At 39.4% G+C, this 21,716-nt stretch overlaps 2 protein-coding genes across 5 annotated transcripts in view; both read right to left on the bottom strand.

Moving 5' to 3' along the window:
- Window positions 1–9,888, bottom strand: part of vil1 (villin 1) — a 152,154-nt gene extending 142,266 nt beyond the window's left edge. The window contains exon 1 of the mRNA XM_047050221.1: window positions 9,808–9,888. The gene's annotated coding sequence lies outside the window, so the exon portion shown is untranslated. The remainder of the gene's footprint in view (window positions 1–9,807) is intronic.
- Window positions 9,889–10,915: 1,027 nt separating this feature from the next.
- itgb2 (integrin, beta 2) overlaps window positions 10,916–21,716 on the bottom strand; it is a 46,476-nt gene continuing 35,675 nt past the window's right edge. For all 4 annotated transcript variants that reach the window (XM_047050222.1, XM_047050223.1, XM_047050224.1 and 1 more), the window contains one exon: window positions 10,916–11,403. In XM_047050222.1, coding sequence (XP_046906178.1) covers window positions 11,338–11,403 — 66 coding nt within the window. In that variant the 3' untranslated portion in view covers window positions 10,916–11,337. The remainder of the gene's footprint in view (window positions 11,404–21,716) is intronic.

Genomic DNA, 21,716 nt, shown 5'->3' with positions numbered 1-21,716 from the left:
GCAGCCACAGTGCGCTCGCATCCCGATAGTTTACAAACAAATAATTGGTCTATATGTTCGAAGATCATTTCTTCTGAGGGGGGGAAACACTAGTGCAATGAATAAGCACCTCAACGTTGTGCATCAGCTAAAGGTAAAATGCAGTACATTCGACTGTCTTCGAGAAGCAACGTTACCAACTCCAGCTGCCGTTGCAGGACAATATTCCTCCTCCACCCAAGGTATGCACGGTGAGCGCAGTGAGCGCACCCCAACTTTGTAGCAAGTATCTATCGTTGACAGAAATAAGCCTCAATAATAAGAGCCAGGGCTCTACAGTGGAATTATTTCACTCGCATATGCCCCTAAATTTGATGCGTGCGCGAACCAGAAAAATTATTTACGGGCACAGTCAGTGTGTGAGTAAAGACCAGCCTCCCCGTATGGAGGATTATAGGGGCCAAAACTAAATAAATAAATACTTGGATAAATAAATAATGATATAACTCAAAGCTTAAATAAATGACCAATTATATAATGAAATGCCTAATTGACATACAAAATCTATAAATTACAAATTAAATCATATTGAGAGCTTCGCTGAAATAATAGCATTGTATTATTGGCAAGGGCGCCTTATGGCCCTGTATTTACTCTTGGCATCGGATCAATACCACATTTTACAGTATCGCACACCCCTAACAGCTGCAGAGTAAGGCGATAGTGGATCCCTCTAGATCGAAGAGAGCTTAATCGACTGGTTGAGCCTGCCTGGTGTGTAATACTGTCATTCACCATAATTAATAAATGTATTAATGAATTGGCTGTAACCCACTGCCTAGTGGGTTAGTTCTAATTTGTATCTTTTAACATGCAGCATGAACACTGCACACATTGTGCCAGCCAATGAAAGTCAACAAACAAGCTAGCGCAACTCCAGAGGAAGCAAACATTCATATGAGTAAACTGCTTTTGTTGGCAAGTGTAAGCAAGCCTTAATGATGTCTGAAAATAACGCCAGTGGGGTTGATTTGCCGGACAAAGAATTGGTTAAAAAAAAATCGTTTCTCTGTCGTTTGCAAATGATTTGGTTTCAAGTTATCCAACATCAATCAACAAACAGTAGCCTACTCTGTAAATTGTGTCATCGAATTGTGCTAGCCAAAGGTGGAAACACTAGCAATCTCTTTCACCACCTGAAAGCCATGCATGTGAGTGAAAATGAATCTACCAGAATGCCTTTGACAAATCCAATGCCTGGTCAGTAAAAAACTGTGCAGAATGGGCAGATGACATAGCATTGTATCAATGCCCAATATGAGAAGAAGCCATAGGATATTTACAATTGTCGTAATCCATTAGATATGTTTTAAAAGTTCAGGAGTGTAATTTGTTTTCTGCAGGTAATTTTTTTTTTTTTATTTGATTGGAACTCTGTTTTATACATTTATAGATGGATTTGACATTTAACAGACATTTACCAGAAATTGTACCCTCTTTAGTTATTGGTGGCCAAGCAGCGAAGCTATGAAGCCACCTAGAGGGATTCAACCTATTCTTATTGGTGGCCAAGCAGCGAAGCTGCAAAGGTTTCTACCTATTCCTATTATTAGGATTCCTCCGTCAGTGGGGAGAAGAGAGAAACGCTTTTTCTTCTGCTAGCTTTCTACACAGGGTGACCAGTGGCTAAGAAATTGTGAATGACAAGTCATGTTCCGCAATAAATGTGCACAAACGTATTTTTAAGTCGCAGACACGGTCAGTCATAGGCAACGGTGTGTCAGCTGTAACAGTTGCTCCCGGCAACGTTGTGGTAAGTTTGAGTGCACGCGTGCCTGAGTGCAGTGGTTTGAGTGCATCTCTATGACATGACGAGCAAGCACTGTCTTACCGCTGCTGGCATATAGTAGCTTCCTCGAAACGGAAAGCAAAACGTGCAGAAACAAACATCAGGCTCTCTCAGTTTCTTGCACCAACTGCCAAAAGGCTTGGCGTCTTAAAAAATGTATAATACATGACAATACAATTCTAGAACTGTTATCATTAGCTACATCACGGGCACTGTGCCCTAGTGAATATAGCAACGGGAACAATGCTCGCACGACTTTATAAAGGATGCATTTATTAAAGTTATGTATTGTGCTTATTAAATGGATGTCTTATGAACTTATAAGTGTGCTCAGGCTTAAACATTGTGTCTCACACAGGGTGTAGGAAACAGGCTGTATTTTGTATCGTTAGAACTCCATTTCAGAAGCAACCTTGAAACCGGGCTGAGACAGCACCCAAGCAGGTGGGATGCGTGGGGAAGAACAAACTCACTGATGCACGAGAGAACAAGCTCAACCCTTTTTTGATATTTCTGTTTCAATTGCACTGTATAATATATGCTGGGGCAGGGACAGATAGCCAGTTGGACTTCGTGAACCAGCCCAAACTCTGTTGCAGGTAGGGAAACGTAGACAACCCCAGAGCTCTAATAACCGATAACTAAATATATGTATTTAATAATGTGCATATATCATCATGTCAAAAACTGGAAATACAGTTATAAGCCCCGGCGCAATCGCAACACTTTACGTCCTCGTTATCATTTCAAACTGTAATACTGTTAATAACAAAACGCTTTTGTTTTCAAATTGTATCTCGACTCGGGGTATCGCTGGCACAGTTGATGGCAGCAGCAATATGCTGCAACTCGCACAGTTTTTATTGGTGATCCAACGGCCACCAAATAATGTGGTTTTCGAGCCTCCACCTCGCCTACAAGTAACAGTGTCTGAGAAGATACTTTCTCGTGCGCACTAGAAAGTATCTCGTGCGCACCAGAAACGTTCTTGTGCGCACCAGAAAGGATCTCGTGCGCACGGGAACCTTTCAGATTTGTTTTTTTTTGTTTTTTCATGGCCCTTTAGGGGCTCCGTATATTTCAGAGTTTTATCAGAGCCTGGCATACTGTTTGGGATAAATAGTTAGGCTGTGCTAATGTTGTATTAATAAATGGTATTAGTGCATGAAGAGGGTTATTATTGGTAGCAGAGTTCTGAAATCATTTGGGAAGACTCATCAAGTCTGATAAATTGTGGTTATGATGGTTTGAGCTGATTGGCTCGTTTTGAACTGCAGCAAAACGAGTTATGAAGTTCTACCTATCTGACCTTTGTAGAACTTATCTTTTAAAAGAAAGAAAACCTTTTTTGAAGTGAAAGAAACAATACTAACTGGGATGCGTGGGGAAGAACAAACTCCCTGATGCACGAGAGAACAAGCTCAACCCTTTTTTGATATTTCTGTTTCAATTGCACTGTATAATATATGCTGGGGCAGGGACAGATAGCCAGTTGGACTTCGTGAACCAGCCCAAACTCTGTTGCGGGTAGGGAAACGTAGACAACCCCAGAGCTCTGTACTTGTTGATTTCCAACTGCTGCATTAAAGCTGATATTATCGGACCTCTGCGACACCACATATTTGTGTCATTGATTACCATCATTACATATTGGATTAGACACAAAGATGAATGAATGAATCGTTCAGTCTCTACCTTCTTCTATCCACGCCCAGCGCCATTCCATTTATTTTTGACTCATTTATTTATGGGTAGGACATCATCCCCAGGCTTCATGAATTTGCGCTCCATGCTTTCACCGACAATGCTAACTTTGCGTATGGATCTCATTCACACTGTGTTGCCAGGACCCGCCCTGCTCTGCTTGTGATAGGCTTGTAACATTAGTTATACCTGCGTTCCTCTGATGTGATTGGTAGGGGAAATCAATTGACTCGAAAATATTAAACCGCATGCAAGTTCCCCAAAAAACATGGCCGCACGGTGCTGGAATACTTAAAGCCCTGCCACCAGTGTTGGGGGTAACGCGTTATGCAATATAATTAAGTGAGTAACAAATTATCGCGTTCGTTTTTGACATTGAGTAATACCTTGCTGTGAATAATTTTACTGTTGATTGTTCTTCTACAGGTACAGTCTTGTACTTTTTGGGGTTCATTTTGTTTTAAAAATATAATCTACTGCCAAAAACAGTACCTCAAACTTGAAAAAAAACCTTGAAACTGTACACAAAGAAACAACGCTGGAAGCTAGCAAAACTTTAAAGAGAGATGGCGACCCATTGCAACAAGTGGCTGCTGGTTCATCATCAGCCAAGCAGACAAAGTTAGATAATGTAGACCTTGGGGTGACACCAGCAGAGTTAAACAAACTAATTGCTGTTGTGTTGCTTGTTGTGGAAGACATGAGGCCATTTGTCAACAGCCGAGTCGCTTGCATTTAGGAAACTTATCAGCAAAATACCAATCATCTCGACAAGGAAGCATTCACTACCCGATCGAAAGACATTTACGGCTGACTTGGATAAAGCTTAAGAGCTCAGAAAAACCTTAGATGGCATTGAATATGTAGCCACTAGAGCAGATGTATGGACAGCTAACAATAAAAGTTTCATGGGGGTGACTGTTCATTGGATTAACAAATCAACTAAATATATTTATTTTAAACAAAAAAATTGCTTAGAACAGATGACTGCCTGCCTTGAGGATGTGAAAGCATGGATGTCTTTGAATCTTTTAGGAGTAATGTTATGGTGTTTACATCTTCCAGTGTACATAACACAACAAATGTGTATCTTGGCATTTTGGCATCCTATATTAAACCATATGTTAAAAACGTGGGTGTGGTATTGGATAGTGCCCTAAAGCTTGTTAGACAGGTGAACCAAGTTGTGAAGGCAAGCTTTTACCAACTCCGAACCTTGATTAAAATTAAGTCTTTCCTTTCTTTCGCAAATTTTGAAAAGGTTATACATGGTTTTATCACTTCAAGGCTGGATTATTGTAACTCGCTGTATTTGGAGATCAGTCAATCCATTTACCGCCTGCAGGTAGTCCAAAATGCTGCTGCCAGAGTTCTGACAGGAACTCGAAAACGGGAACATTTAACTCCTGCCCGTCAGAAACTTCATTGGCTGCCGGTGTGCCACAGAATTCATTTTAAAATCTTGCTTTTAGTCTTTAAATCAATAAATGGGTTAGCTCCGTCCTACCTTTCTGACCAGCTGAAAGTCCATCAACCTACAAGAACTTTGAGATCTGCAAACTTAGGCCTCTTAATAGTTCCTAGATCGAGACTTAAGACTTGAGGAGATAGAGCATTCTCTATTGCTGCTCCAAGACTTTGGAATAATCTTCTTCTGGAAGTTAGAACAGCTCCTTCCTTGTCTTTCTTTAAGGTCAATCAATCAATTTTGTGTCTGTACTGTGGTTAGTGAAGGACTGACTACGACCAGAGATCCTGCTTGACGGCATCCGAAGCAAAACCAGAATGTCAGAGCATTAGCAACATTAGCAACAACATTAACAAGCCAAAACTCTTTCTAGCATGTGTATTGACAGGGAGAGCCTAACCTGTCAGCTGAGTTGTCGATGCCTCGAGAGAAAAGTGGAAGTAACCTGAGCTTGCCGTCAAGCAGTAGCTCTGGTCGTACATTGTGTATGACGTCAATTACATTTTCAAAGGCTTTTTAAAACGGAAAGTCGATTTAAAAAAAATCTAACACCCAGCGGTGTGTATTTTTTTGCCTCCCCTTTCGAATTCAGAATTCAAATTACTAGATAAAAATTTATATCCTGACAAAAGTGGATTTAAGGGGTATAGCTCCATAGACCTCAATTCATTCGCGCCCTCATATGGAACTTAAGTGCAGTTCAGAACCCGGAAGTTTCCCGAGAGTGGGAGTTCTCCCTTTATTAGACATTCTCTGGTTCTACTGCTAACAATGTTAGCTGGTCAGCTTTGCGTGGGAATCTCAAATACATTTACTGACTGTAAAATTACTCGCACGACTGAATTCTAGAGGACCTAAGCTTTCAAAAAAGGTATAGCAAATGCATATCCCCTGCAGTGAAATCGTTAGAACATCCAATGTTTGTGGCAAATGTAACGCCATCGCAGCACAGCAGAGCGCAGGGCAGCGATCCGTTGTAGCACACGGACATAGCACATCTGGCACAAATCCACCTAATTATTTAATATTTTAGCAGCGGGACTTCTCGGCAGTTCTCCATTGAATTGAATGATATCCTCGGTAAACCGGAAGTGCCAATACAACAGAAGTGCAAAAAGATGAAAAAGTGGGCGGGGCGGAATAAGGTGAATACAACATTTCACTGGGTCTTCCAGCGGTTTTATTTACTGAAATTGTTATGAAATGTTATGTTCTACTAGCGATTTGCCAAGTCACAGTATTTCCAGGCCCTGATAGTGTAACTGAGACAACACAGTAAATAATTCCTCTTTCAAGTAGCCCCCATTCAAGTGTTGAGCATTAAATTAGCTGCACAGTCTGTAGAGGTCTTGGGACAAGAGCCACTTTGTCCCCTGTGTTTTTCTAAAGCAGAATTCGGTCAATTAAAATCGGTCAAATACACGTAATGAGTGGTAACATGGCATTTTATTTTGTTTCAGTTTTACTTCTTGCCCTACTAAAAAATCCACTTGTCCCCGACAAGCGCCGTGGACAAGCCTTAATTTTGAGCCCTGATTCAGTACTGTTCTTATATGGCCATGCTAAATGGTAATATGTTTGGTATTTCATAAGTATTGCTAAATCCATTTCACAAAGCTGTCTTATGTAGTTGTAATTATTATTTTTCATTTAAATTCATAATACGTATTTGTATATTAATAATCAAGGAGTTTTCACACTGTTGCATTTCTTTCATGATTTAAAGCAACTTATTTATGATTATTCTTGAATACTGTAGGGAAATTAAAAGGAAATGTAAAAGTGGGGATATTTCACAAAAGAGGGAGAGCTGGAGAAAGAAGGAGAGCATAGTGAGAGAAAGGACAGTGATGGTGAACTGAGAAACAGAAATAAAGAAATAGAGAGTCATGTAGATGGAATCAGCAGACCCACAGAAGAAGGAGATTCTGAGACAGGTGTTGATCAGGATAAGGATAGAGAGAAGGAATAAGATAGTGGGACAGATAAAGAGAAAGCCAGGAACCTAGAGTTGGAAAGTGAGGGGAGAGATTGAAATGTCTACCCCAAGTGTAGCTGAACCACATGGTTTGTTTGTGGTGTAGATAACCATAAGCGTTAGTTATTTGCCTTAGTTGACTGATTTTTGTACAGCCAAGTGTTACTTTACTAGTAATAATACTCACAATAATAGTGAAATAAATGCAAGAAATATTACTGAAAGCGTTTGTGATATTAGGTTAGAGAAGGTCAGTATACTGTAGTAGTAAGCAACACTGCAGTCTAGTTTTGAATTTAGCAACAGTTGTTTATACAGTTGCATTGCTAATATAATATTTTTTTTCTTCAATGTTTTGCTCTACTTTTTTAGATGTGTCAAAATATAAAAATGATGGACCAGTACAGCCACAGTTGAAGGTATTTCCCAAAACTGTATAAGGAGGGGCAAGAAGATGCTTCGACAATCATTGGTATCAAACCCACCCATGGGTTGAATATTTACAACCTAAGGCAGGGCTCCAGACTAACTTTTTTTTACAAGGAACACAGTAGCCCCTGACTGAAATTTTTTGGAGCGCAAGCAGAACATTTAGGGGCACACCTTATATTGACCTGCAATGCATTTATTAATGTAACAAGAGAGGGTACAATTCAGTGGCAATTTTAGACCTAATGCTGGTAGTTCATGAAGAAAGGGACATCCTTAGTTTTTTCATTAATTTAATATTTTGCATAATAATCCATACATGTATTAATTGTTATCCAGTGAATTTACGGATTTATATTAGCAAGGGGGTTGAGAACTTTTGCAAGGCACTGTATTCATATCACATTCTCATTGGGGTCTTTAAAGGTCTGATCCTAGAATCGCCCCTGGTACAATTTCTGGGGAAATTGTGGGGTACCTGCGTCGGTTGCAGATGGGTCCGTTTTTTACTGAAATTTTTACAACTGATATACAGCGACGCACCACATAAGCTTGAGTTTAAATACATTATTTAATGTGACATTACGTACTGTACATGCAAGTCTTAGCTAAATGACTTAAATGTATCATGCGCTTTTCGATCAGTCCTCCAACACCACGACACCATACATGCCGAGTATAACAGCGCAAACACAGGCAGGGATACAGTATTAACGCTAGTGCTAAATAAGTATTTAGCTGCTAGGCTCCATGACGCAGGGTAAGAAGTATGGAGGATTATAGGGGCCAAAACTAAATAAATAAACATTATAACACAAAGCTTAAATAAATGACTAATTATATAATGTAATGCCTAATTGACAGACAAAATATATAATTTACAAATTAAATGAGACACTAAATATATAAATGTTATATATTATATATAAAATAAGTCAGTCGTCCCCCGTCACCAAGTCAGGGGGCGGGTTAAAGCCTCTGATTGAACGAACAGTATGAATAAACAGTATTACACACAAGGCAGACTCCACCAGTCGATCAAGCTCTCTTCAATGTAGAGGGATCCTCTATCGCCTCACTCTACAGCTGCTAGGGGTGTGCGACACTGCACGATGTGGTATAGATCCGATACCAAGGAGTAAATACAGGGCCAGTATTGCCAATACCGATACTTTTGGCTTAGAAAAGCAGTTTATCTACTTTCGTGTCGGGGAAAGCAATGCCTCATAATTGATTAAATGAATGCATCATCAATATGAATATTTGAATGAACATTTAAAATGTTTCCTTTAATTAATTGTTCATGATTATGATCCTAATAAAACATAGGACAACGAGTTTTGTCAAAAGTACTGTTAATGTGTGCCGCTGAGTCGTGTTACTGCACGTACACGGCAACAACTCAGCCTAGCAGGGGAGGGGCAAAGTGAGTTTGAGCGAAGTTAGACGGTGTTTGCACAACCACTATGATGTAAAGGGAGTTGTGTACTCAGTGTGGAATGAAACTTAAGTATTGATCTTATCACGCTATCAATCAGGCTATTGATACCAACGTTGGTATCGATAGTTGCCGGGTTTCCAAACCCGGCCACTGTCGGTCTTGAGATCGATTTGCCGCAGCAAGTTACACCGTGGATAAATGTAAGGATAAATAAATAAATGTAAGTATAAATAAATAAATGTAAGTATAAATAAATAAATGTGAACACATTAAAACGTAAATATATATATATACACAAATACATGTAACATTTATATATTTAGTGTCTCATTTAATTTGTAATTTATATATTTTGTCTGTCAATTAGGCAGTACATTATATAATTAGTCATTTATTTAAGCTTTGTGTTATAATATTTATTTATTTAGTTTTGACCCCTATAATCCTCCATAGAAAACGACATTGACATCATGTGCTATTTCCTTGATTGGTTTTTAGTGAATTCTGGGTAATTAGAGAGAAGGTGGCTGGCTTGAGGGAGAGTTGGCCGTGGGCCGCACCCACGTCAGAGGTACACTCAGCAGATGTGTGCCCCTAGGCGAAAAGCACCGGCTACACATGCATGGCCATCAACATTTGAGAACATTGTATTGGTTCCATAGTGACTTGCAAGCACACAAATAAAAAGTGAGTCCGTAGTTTTTTTCAAACTGTGACAAATCTATGGATAATGGTATGAGATCTTTAATGAATCTTAATGGTATTTTTACTAACACCCCCAGCAACCCAAATCTGGGATGGAATGTGCAATTGGTTAAACCCTTTTGTTCATTGTTGTACTGTGACAGGTCTGTAAAGCACTATAAACCAACAAATACACACAGACACACCAAATTACTACAAACCTAACCTTTATCACACAAAAAAGCACAACATTCTAGTAAAAAAAATACTCTTACCTCTTCACCTTGTCCAAGTTCTCCTCTGTCACTTCTGTCACACTGGTCTCTCTGTCTCCAAACCAGCTATACAGGACATTAGGAACTATGGACTATCTGTGGGTCGACTTGATCGGATTTGGCCCAATCACTGAGAGCCGGCGCTTCAGAGAGTTAAACCAGCCATGAAATGTGGGAGGGAGGCTAACAGAGATCCTCTGTACAGTACACAACTGTTTGGACCCTTAATGGGCCCTGCTTTTGTCTTGTGGAAATCATGCATCAATGCTACACACATACCCCCTGAACACTGATGATTAGAGTGGAGGACAGCTTGGGAAAATTACCTATGTACCTGTCATACTGCAGACACAAACAAATATGCCAGGTTCCTTGACAGGTTAATGCATTCAATTACAGAATTGCAATAAATGATACATGACAAGAACAGGGTACAACCTATAGAACAGTAAACACACACATACATGGTGTATCGCATGGTGTAACGCACCCAAACACACACAACTTTTGTAGCCCTGACGTCTTTATATTTAATGTAATTCCTTTTAAAATCCCAGTGGTCTGCATTACTTTCCCACTGCATAACACAGTACATCTCAAAATCAAAGCCGTTTCAGCAGAAAAGTGATTTTTTTTTTTGCTCTGTTCAAACACTGTTTACACTTACCTATATACCAGGTGGAGGGTGTGTGTGTCTCCTTGACAGTGCTGCGTCCAGCTATCATACACAATCACCTTCTCTCTCTTTCTCTACACTTGCTTGATTTCCAGTGAACTTCACCCCTATTTGGCCAGCCTCTCCCTCTGGCTCCCTGAACTCATTAACCAAGCCTTTAGTACTGCGTTGATGCTTACCCTCAGAAAGGAAACAAGCCAATGGAGCTGAGACGCAGCCACTTGGGCTCCAGGAAGTTTCTGACCCCCCTTTCCTTAAATTACCCTGAAACTCAGCCCTGACCAGCACACTAGTTCAGTTCAATGGCCCTCCCTTTATACTTGTGCCTCGCCGTGGAAAAAAGAGTTGTTATAAGATGTAAAAGAGACATGCCTGCTGCCTTTTTGCTAAGGGACTAATGTGGCAGAATTTACAAAAAGCAAAGGCAGCATGTTTCTGCTTACAAACAAGACGCTTTATTTATACTGGCAAAAACCACTAGTGCCATGGGATAGAATCCAGGTTGTCTCCTCTTTTTTGAGACACCTACACAATTAAGAGTGGAATTTCAAACATTCCCTTTATTTGTAAAATAAAACAATGAAGAACATTTCCTTGATTTATACCATACTGCAGATCATAATGGTTTTGATCATAACCAGTCATAATGTTTTTGTACATTATACAGTAGATAGGATGACAGAAATGCGATAAATACTACAAAAGGATAGAAATTCAGAACTGTCTTGATTTTCATCCATGTAAGAAATAAACATTATTATACTGAAGATTTAAGTAAGAGAAAATGAATAGAATTGTTAATCAATGTTAACCTAAACCACATGTAATATAGAATGATGTGTAGGAGTCAGGTCTTATTCTCCAGTGAAGGTTGGATTCGCCACAGTGGTGGTAGCTTTCTTGAACAGGGGGTTACCAGCCTGTTGATGGGACAAATATTAAATCATAGATATTAAAGAGCTATATGTCAGCTATATGCCTCATGTGTCTCTCAACTGTCAATGAGAAAAAAAACGTGCATACACAACTTTTTATGCATAAGTAAGGAGTAGGGATGTGACAATACACTCAGCTCATGAGACCGGGACAGTACTTAAAAAAACTTCAATGGTGAAAGACATGAAAAATTGCCTTTTATTTGCCAGTGAGAACTGCTGTGGGGCCAATTACTGGCCACAGTGTTGCCAGATTTGGTTAATTTTCCCCTTCCCTAGTGACAAAAAATCCTATCTAACAACGAGCAACAAATCTAGCAACTTTCCACTACTTTGGCCATCTCCGTTTTTGTTGTTGAGCAGCAGCAAAATAACCTTTAACTGATTTGTAAATGACATCACGTTTGCCGTGTTATAGCGTTCCCTGTGTCCCAAAAAAGTTAATTAGGTTAAAACTGATGCTGTTGCTTCAGTCAGGCAGATGCGAATGCATGTGTCTGGATAAGAGTCTGCTAAAAAAAATGACTAAACGTAAATATATGTTTTCATATGTTCATTGCACATAACGGTCAATTTGATAATGGCTCTGTCATTGTCAATAACAATCAGTTAGTTTACCACACCTGAAAGTGTTACTAACCCTAACCCTATTAATGTTAATTTGTAACTTGGGGGGGTCATGTCCCCCTCACTTAAAAAAAAAGTCGTTTGGACCCCCCCCCACATTTGGGATAAACATATTAGTGCATGACTGGTCTACTAGTCCAGCGATCTTTCCATTGCTTAACAATCCAATCCGTTCCAGTTTATCAGTAGGGAGAATACCCATAGCAATAGAATTCCACTCCGCGTTTTCTAGACTAACAGCATCACGCATGCAGATTCAACTCCCATACTCTTTGATCGATGCATCGCGCTGCAGCTAGCACTTCGGACATGACTGTTCCACAGACGAGATGGACATAAGGAGGTTTTTTTCGAGGGAGAGAAAAGTAAGTCAGAGTTGCCCAAGTTTTCCCTTCAGTGGCCAAAGCACCCTTATGAGACATTCTCTGACTATAATAGCATTAGTTAAGTCACAAAGATCCTTCTGCAAACATCATGGTTATAGAGGGTTTTCACGGCACGTCATCAGATCGGAAGTCGCCATATTGGAGGCACTCCGCATCACAACAAAGCACAGGCACTGAAGTTTATACCGAACGTCGTCAAGGAAAATAGTTAATTATTGCCGTGTTTCAGGTTGTACCAATAGGACAGATCGAGAAAAACATTTATTAATATTAGCAATATTAGCAACTTCCAAAAGTTATTAAAAACCAGGGAGAGGAATGTCAGAGATTATCAAAGTAAAGGAGGTGCTTGTGGTTGGCAATGCTCAACCAAGATCTACCAGGGAAAAAACTGGATTGAGAGTCACTTGGCTACACCTCATTGAGTATCGCAATGATATCATACAGTTAAGGTTAGGTTGGTTAAAAACGTTATTGTATAACTTACTTTGGCCTTCACAACACAACGGTCGTTGATAACTTGGTACTGCGTCTCCCTGACCCATCCACACACCATCTGGTTATAGGCCTCCAAACCTTTGTAGGATTTAAGGTCTTCCGCTGTGTATGGGCTCGGCGAGAAAACCAGGCAGTTGACTAGCTTATATCGGGATATGCAACTAAAGGAAGAATCACCGGGTTGTCACGGATCCAAGAGGGAGCTAACTCGTAGGGATCTGCACCGCCAATAAATCGTAATTTCTCGAAATATCGTGCATTTTCTTGTGGTCCTTTCCTTCCCTATATGCCTTTGCATCTTGGACGCGTTTTGATGAGCTTTTCGGTTGTTTGGACATGGCTACATTCACTTAAAGTATCCAAAGCGCACAATACTCCATTGTACTCCGTTCAGTTATTTACACCGAGTGCCTCCACAATGGCCGCGCATCCGGGTTACTGCCCAGAACGTGAAGTCGGTGAAAAACCTCTATAGCTAGCTAGATAAGCAAGCTTTTTACCTACATCTAGCGCTAGGCAATACAATACTTTATTTACCCATTACAAGTGGAACAGAATTTGTTGATTTCTTAATCTGGGTCTGAAATATGTTGTGCTTTTGGCCGTGTTCAGACCTAGGCGTCTGTTTCAGGCAGAAAAAGATGACAAGGATGTTTTTTCCAAGTAGCTACAAAAGAAATTCCTGGTGTTTTTTTATTTTATTGCAATAACAACCGTGAGCTAATCTGGAGTTAACCTTCGCTTATATGCTAGTTTTTCTAACGACAAAAAAAGAAGAAAAAAAACAACCTTTATTCAGAATTGTCTTCCAAATTAAACAAGGATGCTCAACTTGTGATTTTGGCAATTCGCAGAATTTCATTGCCACATGTTAGTCTGTAACATGAAGGCAAAAGTGATTCAACCATTAAAACCATATCCTCTGAAAGCTTATACACTCAGGATGTTATCTTATGAGACAAGAGACACGTCCTTCTCTCCATATTAGTATGCTGCCCATGCATAAAAAATTCGGTAGTGGTAAATGGAGTATGGCTGATACATTTCTGGGCTGTGCCATTTCGGGAAACAGATTCAACCACCTAAACCATGTATTTTCTGAAAGCTTACGTCCTAAGGAAGTGATCTGTGTAAAGGACTTCAGGTTTGAACACAGATTTGACCATTTCTGAACTGTCCAGTCATGCTATAGGGAGATGCTGTTTTTTATGTAGCCTACATGATTATTAGGCTACTAAACCTATACCAATTGTGAATTCTATATGCTGATAACATGATTTACATCTCAGAAATATTAATATGAACAATCTACCAGAAGCTTATTTCAATTATTAATGTGAAAGAACGCTCAATGCATCTCCATGTCTCCTGATATAGCCTAGGTGGTTGAGATTGAGAGTGAGTCAGAGGCAGGGGCAGCATGCAGGGGCACTGGAGACAGCTCTGTTGCTGAGATGAGTGCTGAAAGGTGACAGGTAGTTGAAGATGTCCCATTGCTTATTGGGAAGTTTAGTTTTCAAAATATTTTAATGTCCAACCCCTCAGTATGTGGATAACAACTATGCTAAATAGTTGTGGTAAATGCACCAGAATGCGGAAAATTGCATCTACATCTTTAAAAAAAAGTACAGACCCCCCCGGCAAAATGTGTCCCCCCCACTCTCAAAATGCTGCTGACGCCCATGCGTTTGACATAAATTTAGGGGGACATGGCTAATTCAAAAGAAGTTTGCTAGACGCAAGCTAGCTGCTGTTGCTAACCACACTTTTGATTGTTTGAAAGCGCCGGAAATGAGAACGTTTCTTTGGACATAATAAAGTTTAGCCATAACTATGGCATTGAAGGCAGTAGCCTACTACTACACACTGTCAGTGGGAAAGCCGAGTCTGACGGCTAACGTCAAAACAAGACGCAGTCTCACTCAAATTCCAAGTTTTACACAAATCACAAAAATATGCTGACCTGCTGGCTGTCTTCGCAATCGCCATATCTTTGAAACACTGCTCTCCATTTTGATGTAGAATTGACCCTGGTACGAAATTAAGAAAATCCTCATCAGACGCAGATCGACAACATTGACAACACTTATGTAGCTGCCGCAATTGTCAATGGAGGCTGACGGGGCTCTCACGTAGCAAACAAATAAAGTTTTTACAGCAACCTACAATAAAATCTCACCACCTGGCTCACCACCTGTCTTCACAATAGTCATATCTTCATAACATTTCCTTCTTTCAGTTTTTTCGTGTAAATTTAACTATAAAATCACCAAAATACTACTATGACGCTTTCTAGCATGGCTGCCGCCTAAAAGACTCAAAAGACTCTCAGAGTCTCACGGGCGATCCGCACTCGCTCAAATTACTTTCACGAACTAAATCAAATATACGAGATGGCAGTTCCACTCAAATCGCTTTCCCAACAAAGTCCAATGGTTGGAAATGTTTTGGGGTGGGATTTTTCACTCGTAATCCAAGCTCCAACTTGAGTGCTAGAACGTGTCTATCACATTGTATCCATGCGTCGTTGCTAACATGTGTTGACGTGGTGACGTAGCTAGCACAGAGTACCCTTCGTCGACTAAAGGCACTTTTCGCCACAAAAACATTGTAACCTCCTAATCTGTGCAACAGAACGTAAATCCCAATACAAGCAACGCAATCGAGACCAAGACAAACATTTTGACACAGGCGTTGTCTATGTAGTGCAAATATTGACTGATCCTTGGGGGGGCAAAAATAATAAATAAATAAATGTATATGTGCGATAACAATGGTTGCGCCCTTGCCGAAGGCAAAGCACACCCAATAACTTTGAGGACAAGTGAGTGGCAAGAGTTTCAAGGTTGATATCACTTTTATCTGTAAAAGTGGAGGCTGAGGCATGTTACTTAATGTGAGCCCCTCTGTGTCCTCCCTGTGTCCGTTTTCAACATGGTGGCCAGGTTACAAAGTTTCTCATATTACAGCCAAACAGTCACTAAAATATGTTTCTGAAAACATCTTAGGTGAGAAAAAGGAAATGCAGTAACATAATCTTGATCCATATTTGATCAGCACTGCTTATTTGACAGTTTGATCTGAGTTTCGTGATCTTTCTTTTTTATAAGTGGTAAAAATTGGCTTACCCTTACAAAAAAAGAAGTATATTAAAGTATACTATAAGTATACTAAAATATGGATAGTACACTTTTAGTTCACTTTTGACATACTTTTAAGTATGCTTTAAAAATAGTTCACTTTTGATATACTTTTAAGAAGTATACTTCGAAACAGAAAAAGGTATACATTTCTTCTGGAGTAGGATGTACGTTTTCTACGTTATACAGCAAAAACTGTCAAATTAATTTTTAAGTACATTTTTTTGATCCATCTTATCCTTATTATTAATGTCTATGAAAATCTATTATGCATTGCACATTGAATCTTGTTTGGTATTGAAGCTGTAACCTTAATTACTGCCAAAACTTTCTGAAGCCCTATAATCTTATACTAATAATTATCAATTGGAATATTAATGGAAAAAAAACGAAAAAGCTACTTGAGAAACAAGCAGACAGAAGGGTTGCATTATGCATTTGAAGGTTATACTGTCAAACTGACTGAAGAACGAAATAACGACGTGAAATAATGAAGATAGTGTGGCTCATTGGCTAGTCAATTCCCATGATGCAAGGCGGTAAATAGTGTTACATTATGCTGATAAGTTTGCCGTTTGCTCGAAATACAAATGTAACTTCATGAATTTCGTTTTTTAAATGTGTCTGCTTAGAATGTAGTGTTTTGTTGCGTGGTAATTGTCATTGTTGTGCTGGTTTACCATTGTAACCATGAGTAAAATGACTGTTACATTTGATAAGAACAGCTGGATTCTTCCAACCATGTGTGGCGCATTGCTTCTTTCAGCTAAGAAGCCGTAGTGAAATGATGCGAGGGCCCCGTTTTCACCACGTGATTTAAGATCTGAGGCGTTTGAGGGGCACCTAAACATTTTAATACATTAGTAAGTAACAGTCAAATTAAATTTTGAAGTTTACTTCTTGAAGTACTTACATTAAATGAAAGTGCACTTGTAAGTATTGCAAAGTATACTTTGAAGCTCTTTAGGAAGTATACTTCATGAACTGAAAATGCACTACACAGGTTACTTTAGAGTATTCCAACGTATACTTTTAAGTACTTGAGGAAGTATACTTCATGAACTGAAAGTGCACTACACAGGCTACTTTGAAGTATTCAAAAGTAAACCTTGAAATACACTAAGTGCACTTTAAAGTGTACTAAATGACCTATAAAGTGGACCAATTCCGTTTACTTAGTACAAAAAAGTATGTAAATAAGTACACTGCTAGTATACTTTAAGTAACATGATAATAGTATACTTTTTATACTAAGTATACTTACAAAATAAACTTGAAGTATACTTCTTTTTTGCAAGGGTAAACCTGTTTGAGGAATAGGATCTGTGGTCTCTATCATCAGTGTCCAAAATATGTACCGCATTTTTCTGGAAATAAGCTGCACCTTGTATAAGCTGCACACACCAGAATGGGAGCTGTGTTTGCAAATCTGAGTATAAGGATTGGAATATAGGCCGCACTTGATATGGGAACAATGATAACAAGAAATGCACGAGTATAGGCGATCTTACAGCATGCCGTTGTGTAACACTTCGAAAACGAAAGTAAGTGTGTAATGTATGTTTTCTATTGCCCGGGACTTAACTAATAATATTTAAATAGCATTCACGAAAAAAGTGTTTCTACTGTTGTTTTGTTACAAGAACGTGCTATAAGCCGCATCGAAATATAAGCCGCACCACCACAAGTAAGACGGTACTTAAGATGGTGAGTAAAATGTCATAACAGATTATAGACCCATTTGGGTTCCTCTTAAATACACATACATATTGTTTTATGTCAATTTGATTGGCTTAGATTAGAGGCTGACACTGATGATAATATGAGGATGAAGTCTACTGAAGTTTCAACCTTGAACAGGTGTTTTTTTTGTTGTTGTCATTAATAGAAGAAAAGAGAGTAGTAAACTACATTTTGAGGGCTGTGTACATGAATTGAACATGAAATGTTTTGTATTCAATTATGAGTGCTCAGCATTCAACTAAATTGTTTCATACATGTTTAAATTATGTTAATCCAATTGAAAAGGTTTAAGGCAATCAGTTTCCTCAAATGAATTGAGTAGCTACAACAAAGTTTTAAGTTGTCATAACTAATGTAATAATTTGCTGTAGTGGAAGACAAACTAGAGAGGGTACAATTTCTGGGGAAATTGTAGGGTGTGCTTGCTTGCAGGTGGGTCAGTTTTCCCATCTAGTGATATTTTCAAGCATTTAGCCTAATCATATTGCATAATTCATTAAGAACACCTATTGAAACAAGAAACTCCTTTGAAACAAGCTACTGTAACAACGTTGTCACTGGCAGTATTTCAGATGGAATTGCGATTCAAATAGAATAGTAGGCTACCGTCTGTTAACTGAAAATAAGCCCCCCAAAACGTCAATAAGTTCGATATTAATTTAAGGGGACAGGGCTAATTCAAAAGCAGTTTGCTAGAGGCAAGCTAGCTGCTGTTGCTATCCACACTTCACTGATTGTTTGAAAGCGCCGGAAATGAGAACGTTTCTTTTGTAATGGATAATTTACATTTAGATTTAGTCATTTAGCAGACGCTCTTATCCAGAGCGACTTACAGTAAGTACAGGGACATTCCCCCCGAGGCAAGTAGGGTGAAGTGCCTTGCCCAAGGACACAACATCATGTGGCACGGCGGGGAATCGATCCGACAACCTTCTGATTACTAGCCCGACTCCCTAACCGCTCAGCCATCTGACTCCCTGATAGCCGTGTAATAAGTGGGATAATGTATAGAACGCCGGTCATTCGCTTCGCGTCGGGGTGCTGTTCGCCCTGTCGGGGCTTATTTTCCCAATAATGACGGGCGTTATGTACATTATCCCACTTATTACACGGCTACTTGCCAACAAAAATAACTTAACACAGTGTCTCTTTTTACAATGTATTTGTTACCATTCGTATTGTTGATTAGCAGAGAAATAGTTCGCCAAAGACGTTGAACTTCATAGACTTTGAACGCTCTTTAAGCTTCAAATCAGCTGACGTCGCTAAGCAACAGAGTACGCCGGGGTTGAAAAGTGACCGGATTACTTGCGGAGTGCTACGAAAGAGTTGAATCCGAGGCAAAAAGGCCACTTCCCTTGACAGCTGTCAAATACAAGTCAATATGAATGGTTCACGTTCATAGTTCACCATTTAAATTCTGAACGCGTTCATAATTCAGTTCATTTCATAGTTTTAATGCGGAAATTGCAAATTAAAGACTAAACTTGTTTTTTAACACATAGGGTGACCAGACGTCCTCTTTTACCCGGACATGTCCTCTTTTCAAGATCTAAAAAATGCGTCCGGCACGGATTCCAAAAACGTCTGGGATTTCGTCTCGTTGGATGTTTGTGTTTCTTTGGGTCTTGGCCACCGTACGATAGACATATATACATGTCTTGAACAAACTATTAATTACGCCCTTACAAGTTTAGACAAGTGTATCTCCCTTACGTTCCACCTTCTTGTGCGAACAAGAAGTGTTGCCAGATGCACGATCATTATCCTCCAAATACGATAATTTTTTGCCTTTGGTAGCTACGATACTTCGGCATTTCCAATCTGGCAACACTGAGCACCTTACCGCCTCCACTAGTTGCATTGTTTACAACAGCACATGACATCTGCAGCCATGCCGAAACGTAAATGTCTTTATTTTCTTATTTTAATATGTGGCTATATAAATAATGTATTATTTGTTTTATTTATTGCTTTAATATATGGACAAGCCACATAAACAACTGTCGTAAATAATTATTCCAGTTCCCGTGTATAGTGAAAATAAATCAGAGTGTCGAAGTGAAGAAAATCCTAAGTCCGTACAAGTCAAAAATAAACTAAGTCCAAAGGTTAAAAATGATTCCAAGTGTAGACAAATGAAAAATAAACTAAGTCCAAACAATGAAAATTATTCTAAGTGTTGACCCGTCAAAAATCAGGCTAAGTCCCAACGTTGAAAATTATTCTAAGTCCAAACCAGTCAAAACTCAGGCTAAGTCCCCAAAGATGCACTGAAACTCAGAGTATTGATGCAAAGGTTTATTCCAACACAGGGTAAAAAAAAGGTATCCAAGTGAGTAAGCTCCCAAGAGCAGACTGGCAAGTTCTCTCCAAACGTCCTCTTATATACTGTATTTTCTGCCTATTATTTGTGTCATTTTTTGCTATTGGTACAACACTGTTGGTCACAGATACATTATGCATCCTCACATTATTGGTACCTTTCTGTTGATGACCATTTCCACGCTTTGTCACCCAATTGGCCCCTATACTAGGGTTTCTGATTACAGAAGTTGTGTCACGTTGGCATCTCTGTCCTTACATAAATCTGACCATGTCCAGGCTTGTGTTGGGTGCACACACATCTTAGACTTTCTTCTAGTTGGTATGGGATGCTTGTGCTTTATAAACATAGAAAACCCCTAGACACAGACCTAGGCCTGACCTGGGTGACAGTTTCAGACTTGGTTTGGAGGAGTTTTCCTGCAGCTTGGCCCTATGTGTACGTTCTAATTTACGGCTAGGCCTCTGAATTCCTTAGAGTGGTACTTCCCTATCCTCCTTTGCTAAAACCAACGTTTCACACTTCCATTGTTTTTACTCAGTCAGAACTTTGCATCACATTTCCCATAATACAACTTAGGGTATAATATAAGGAATAACTGAGACATTCACTTTTCAATTAGATAGTTCCATAAATGTAACCCATCTCCATCATTTTCAGCAGGGTGACGTAATTTTCTTCATCACAACCACTGAAAGCCACAGAAGCACTTCCGAAACGGAACCTAGCCAGCTTTAGTTGGCTTCCGTTACCTAGCAACCTAGCGTTGCTTGTTTGGTCTACATGTGTGTGGAATGAATCATGGGTAACGTAGTGCGAAGTCGAGTTAGTTAATTTAGGTTAGTCTACATAGCAAACATTTTACGGGCACTGAGCAACTACATGGTGCAAGCATTCGTTTTAGACAGCGTCAGTCCTTAAGAGAAGGAAAACATTCCGTAACGTTTTAGCTAAACCTCTGATAATATGAACGTGTTCACCGTTCAATTCATTATTTGTCATTAAGTTTCGTTCATCGTTCTCATAAAAATGAACGTGTTCAATGAACGCATCCATGCACAACACCGCATAGCAACGGTCAAATATGAGAAAATTGTTCACCGCATAACGTTGGGAAGCCCCATTCAAGTGAATGGAGCATTCTACAATATTAAGAACAGCCGTGTAATAAGACATGATAAAGTTTAGCCATAGCTGTGGCATTGAAGACAGTACTGTAGCCTAAATTAACGAAATTAAGAAAATACTCATCAGACGCAGATCGACAACACTGTTGTCGACGAGTGTAAACAGTCATTGACAACACTGTTGTTGCTGCCGCAATCGTCAATGGAGGCTGACGGGGCTCTCACGTAGCAAACAAATCAACGTTTTTACAGCAGCCTACATTAAAATCTCACCACCTGGCAGTCTTCACAATAGTCATATCGTCATAAAATTTCCCTCTCTGTTTTTTTGTGTAAAATTGAACTATAAAATTAGCTACTAAAAATACTACTATAACGCTTTCTAACATGGCTGCCGCCTAAAAGACTAGGCGGTCTCACGGGCGACCCAGACTCGCTCAAATTACAAAGA

This window comes from Hypomesus transpacificus, unplaced genomic scaffold (genome assembly GCF_021917145.1).
Source record: "Hypomesus transpacificus isolate Combined female unplaced genomic scaffold, fHypTra1 scaffold_105, whole genome shotgun sequence".
NCBI lineage: Eukaryota > Metazoa > Chordata > Actinopteri > Osmeriformes > Osmeridae > Hypomesus > Hypomesus transpacificus.
The sequence above is the reverse complement of the archived record's forward strand: the minus strand, read 5'-3'. Positions and strand labels throughout refer to the sequence as shown.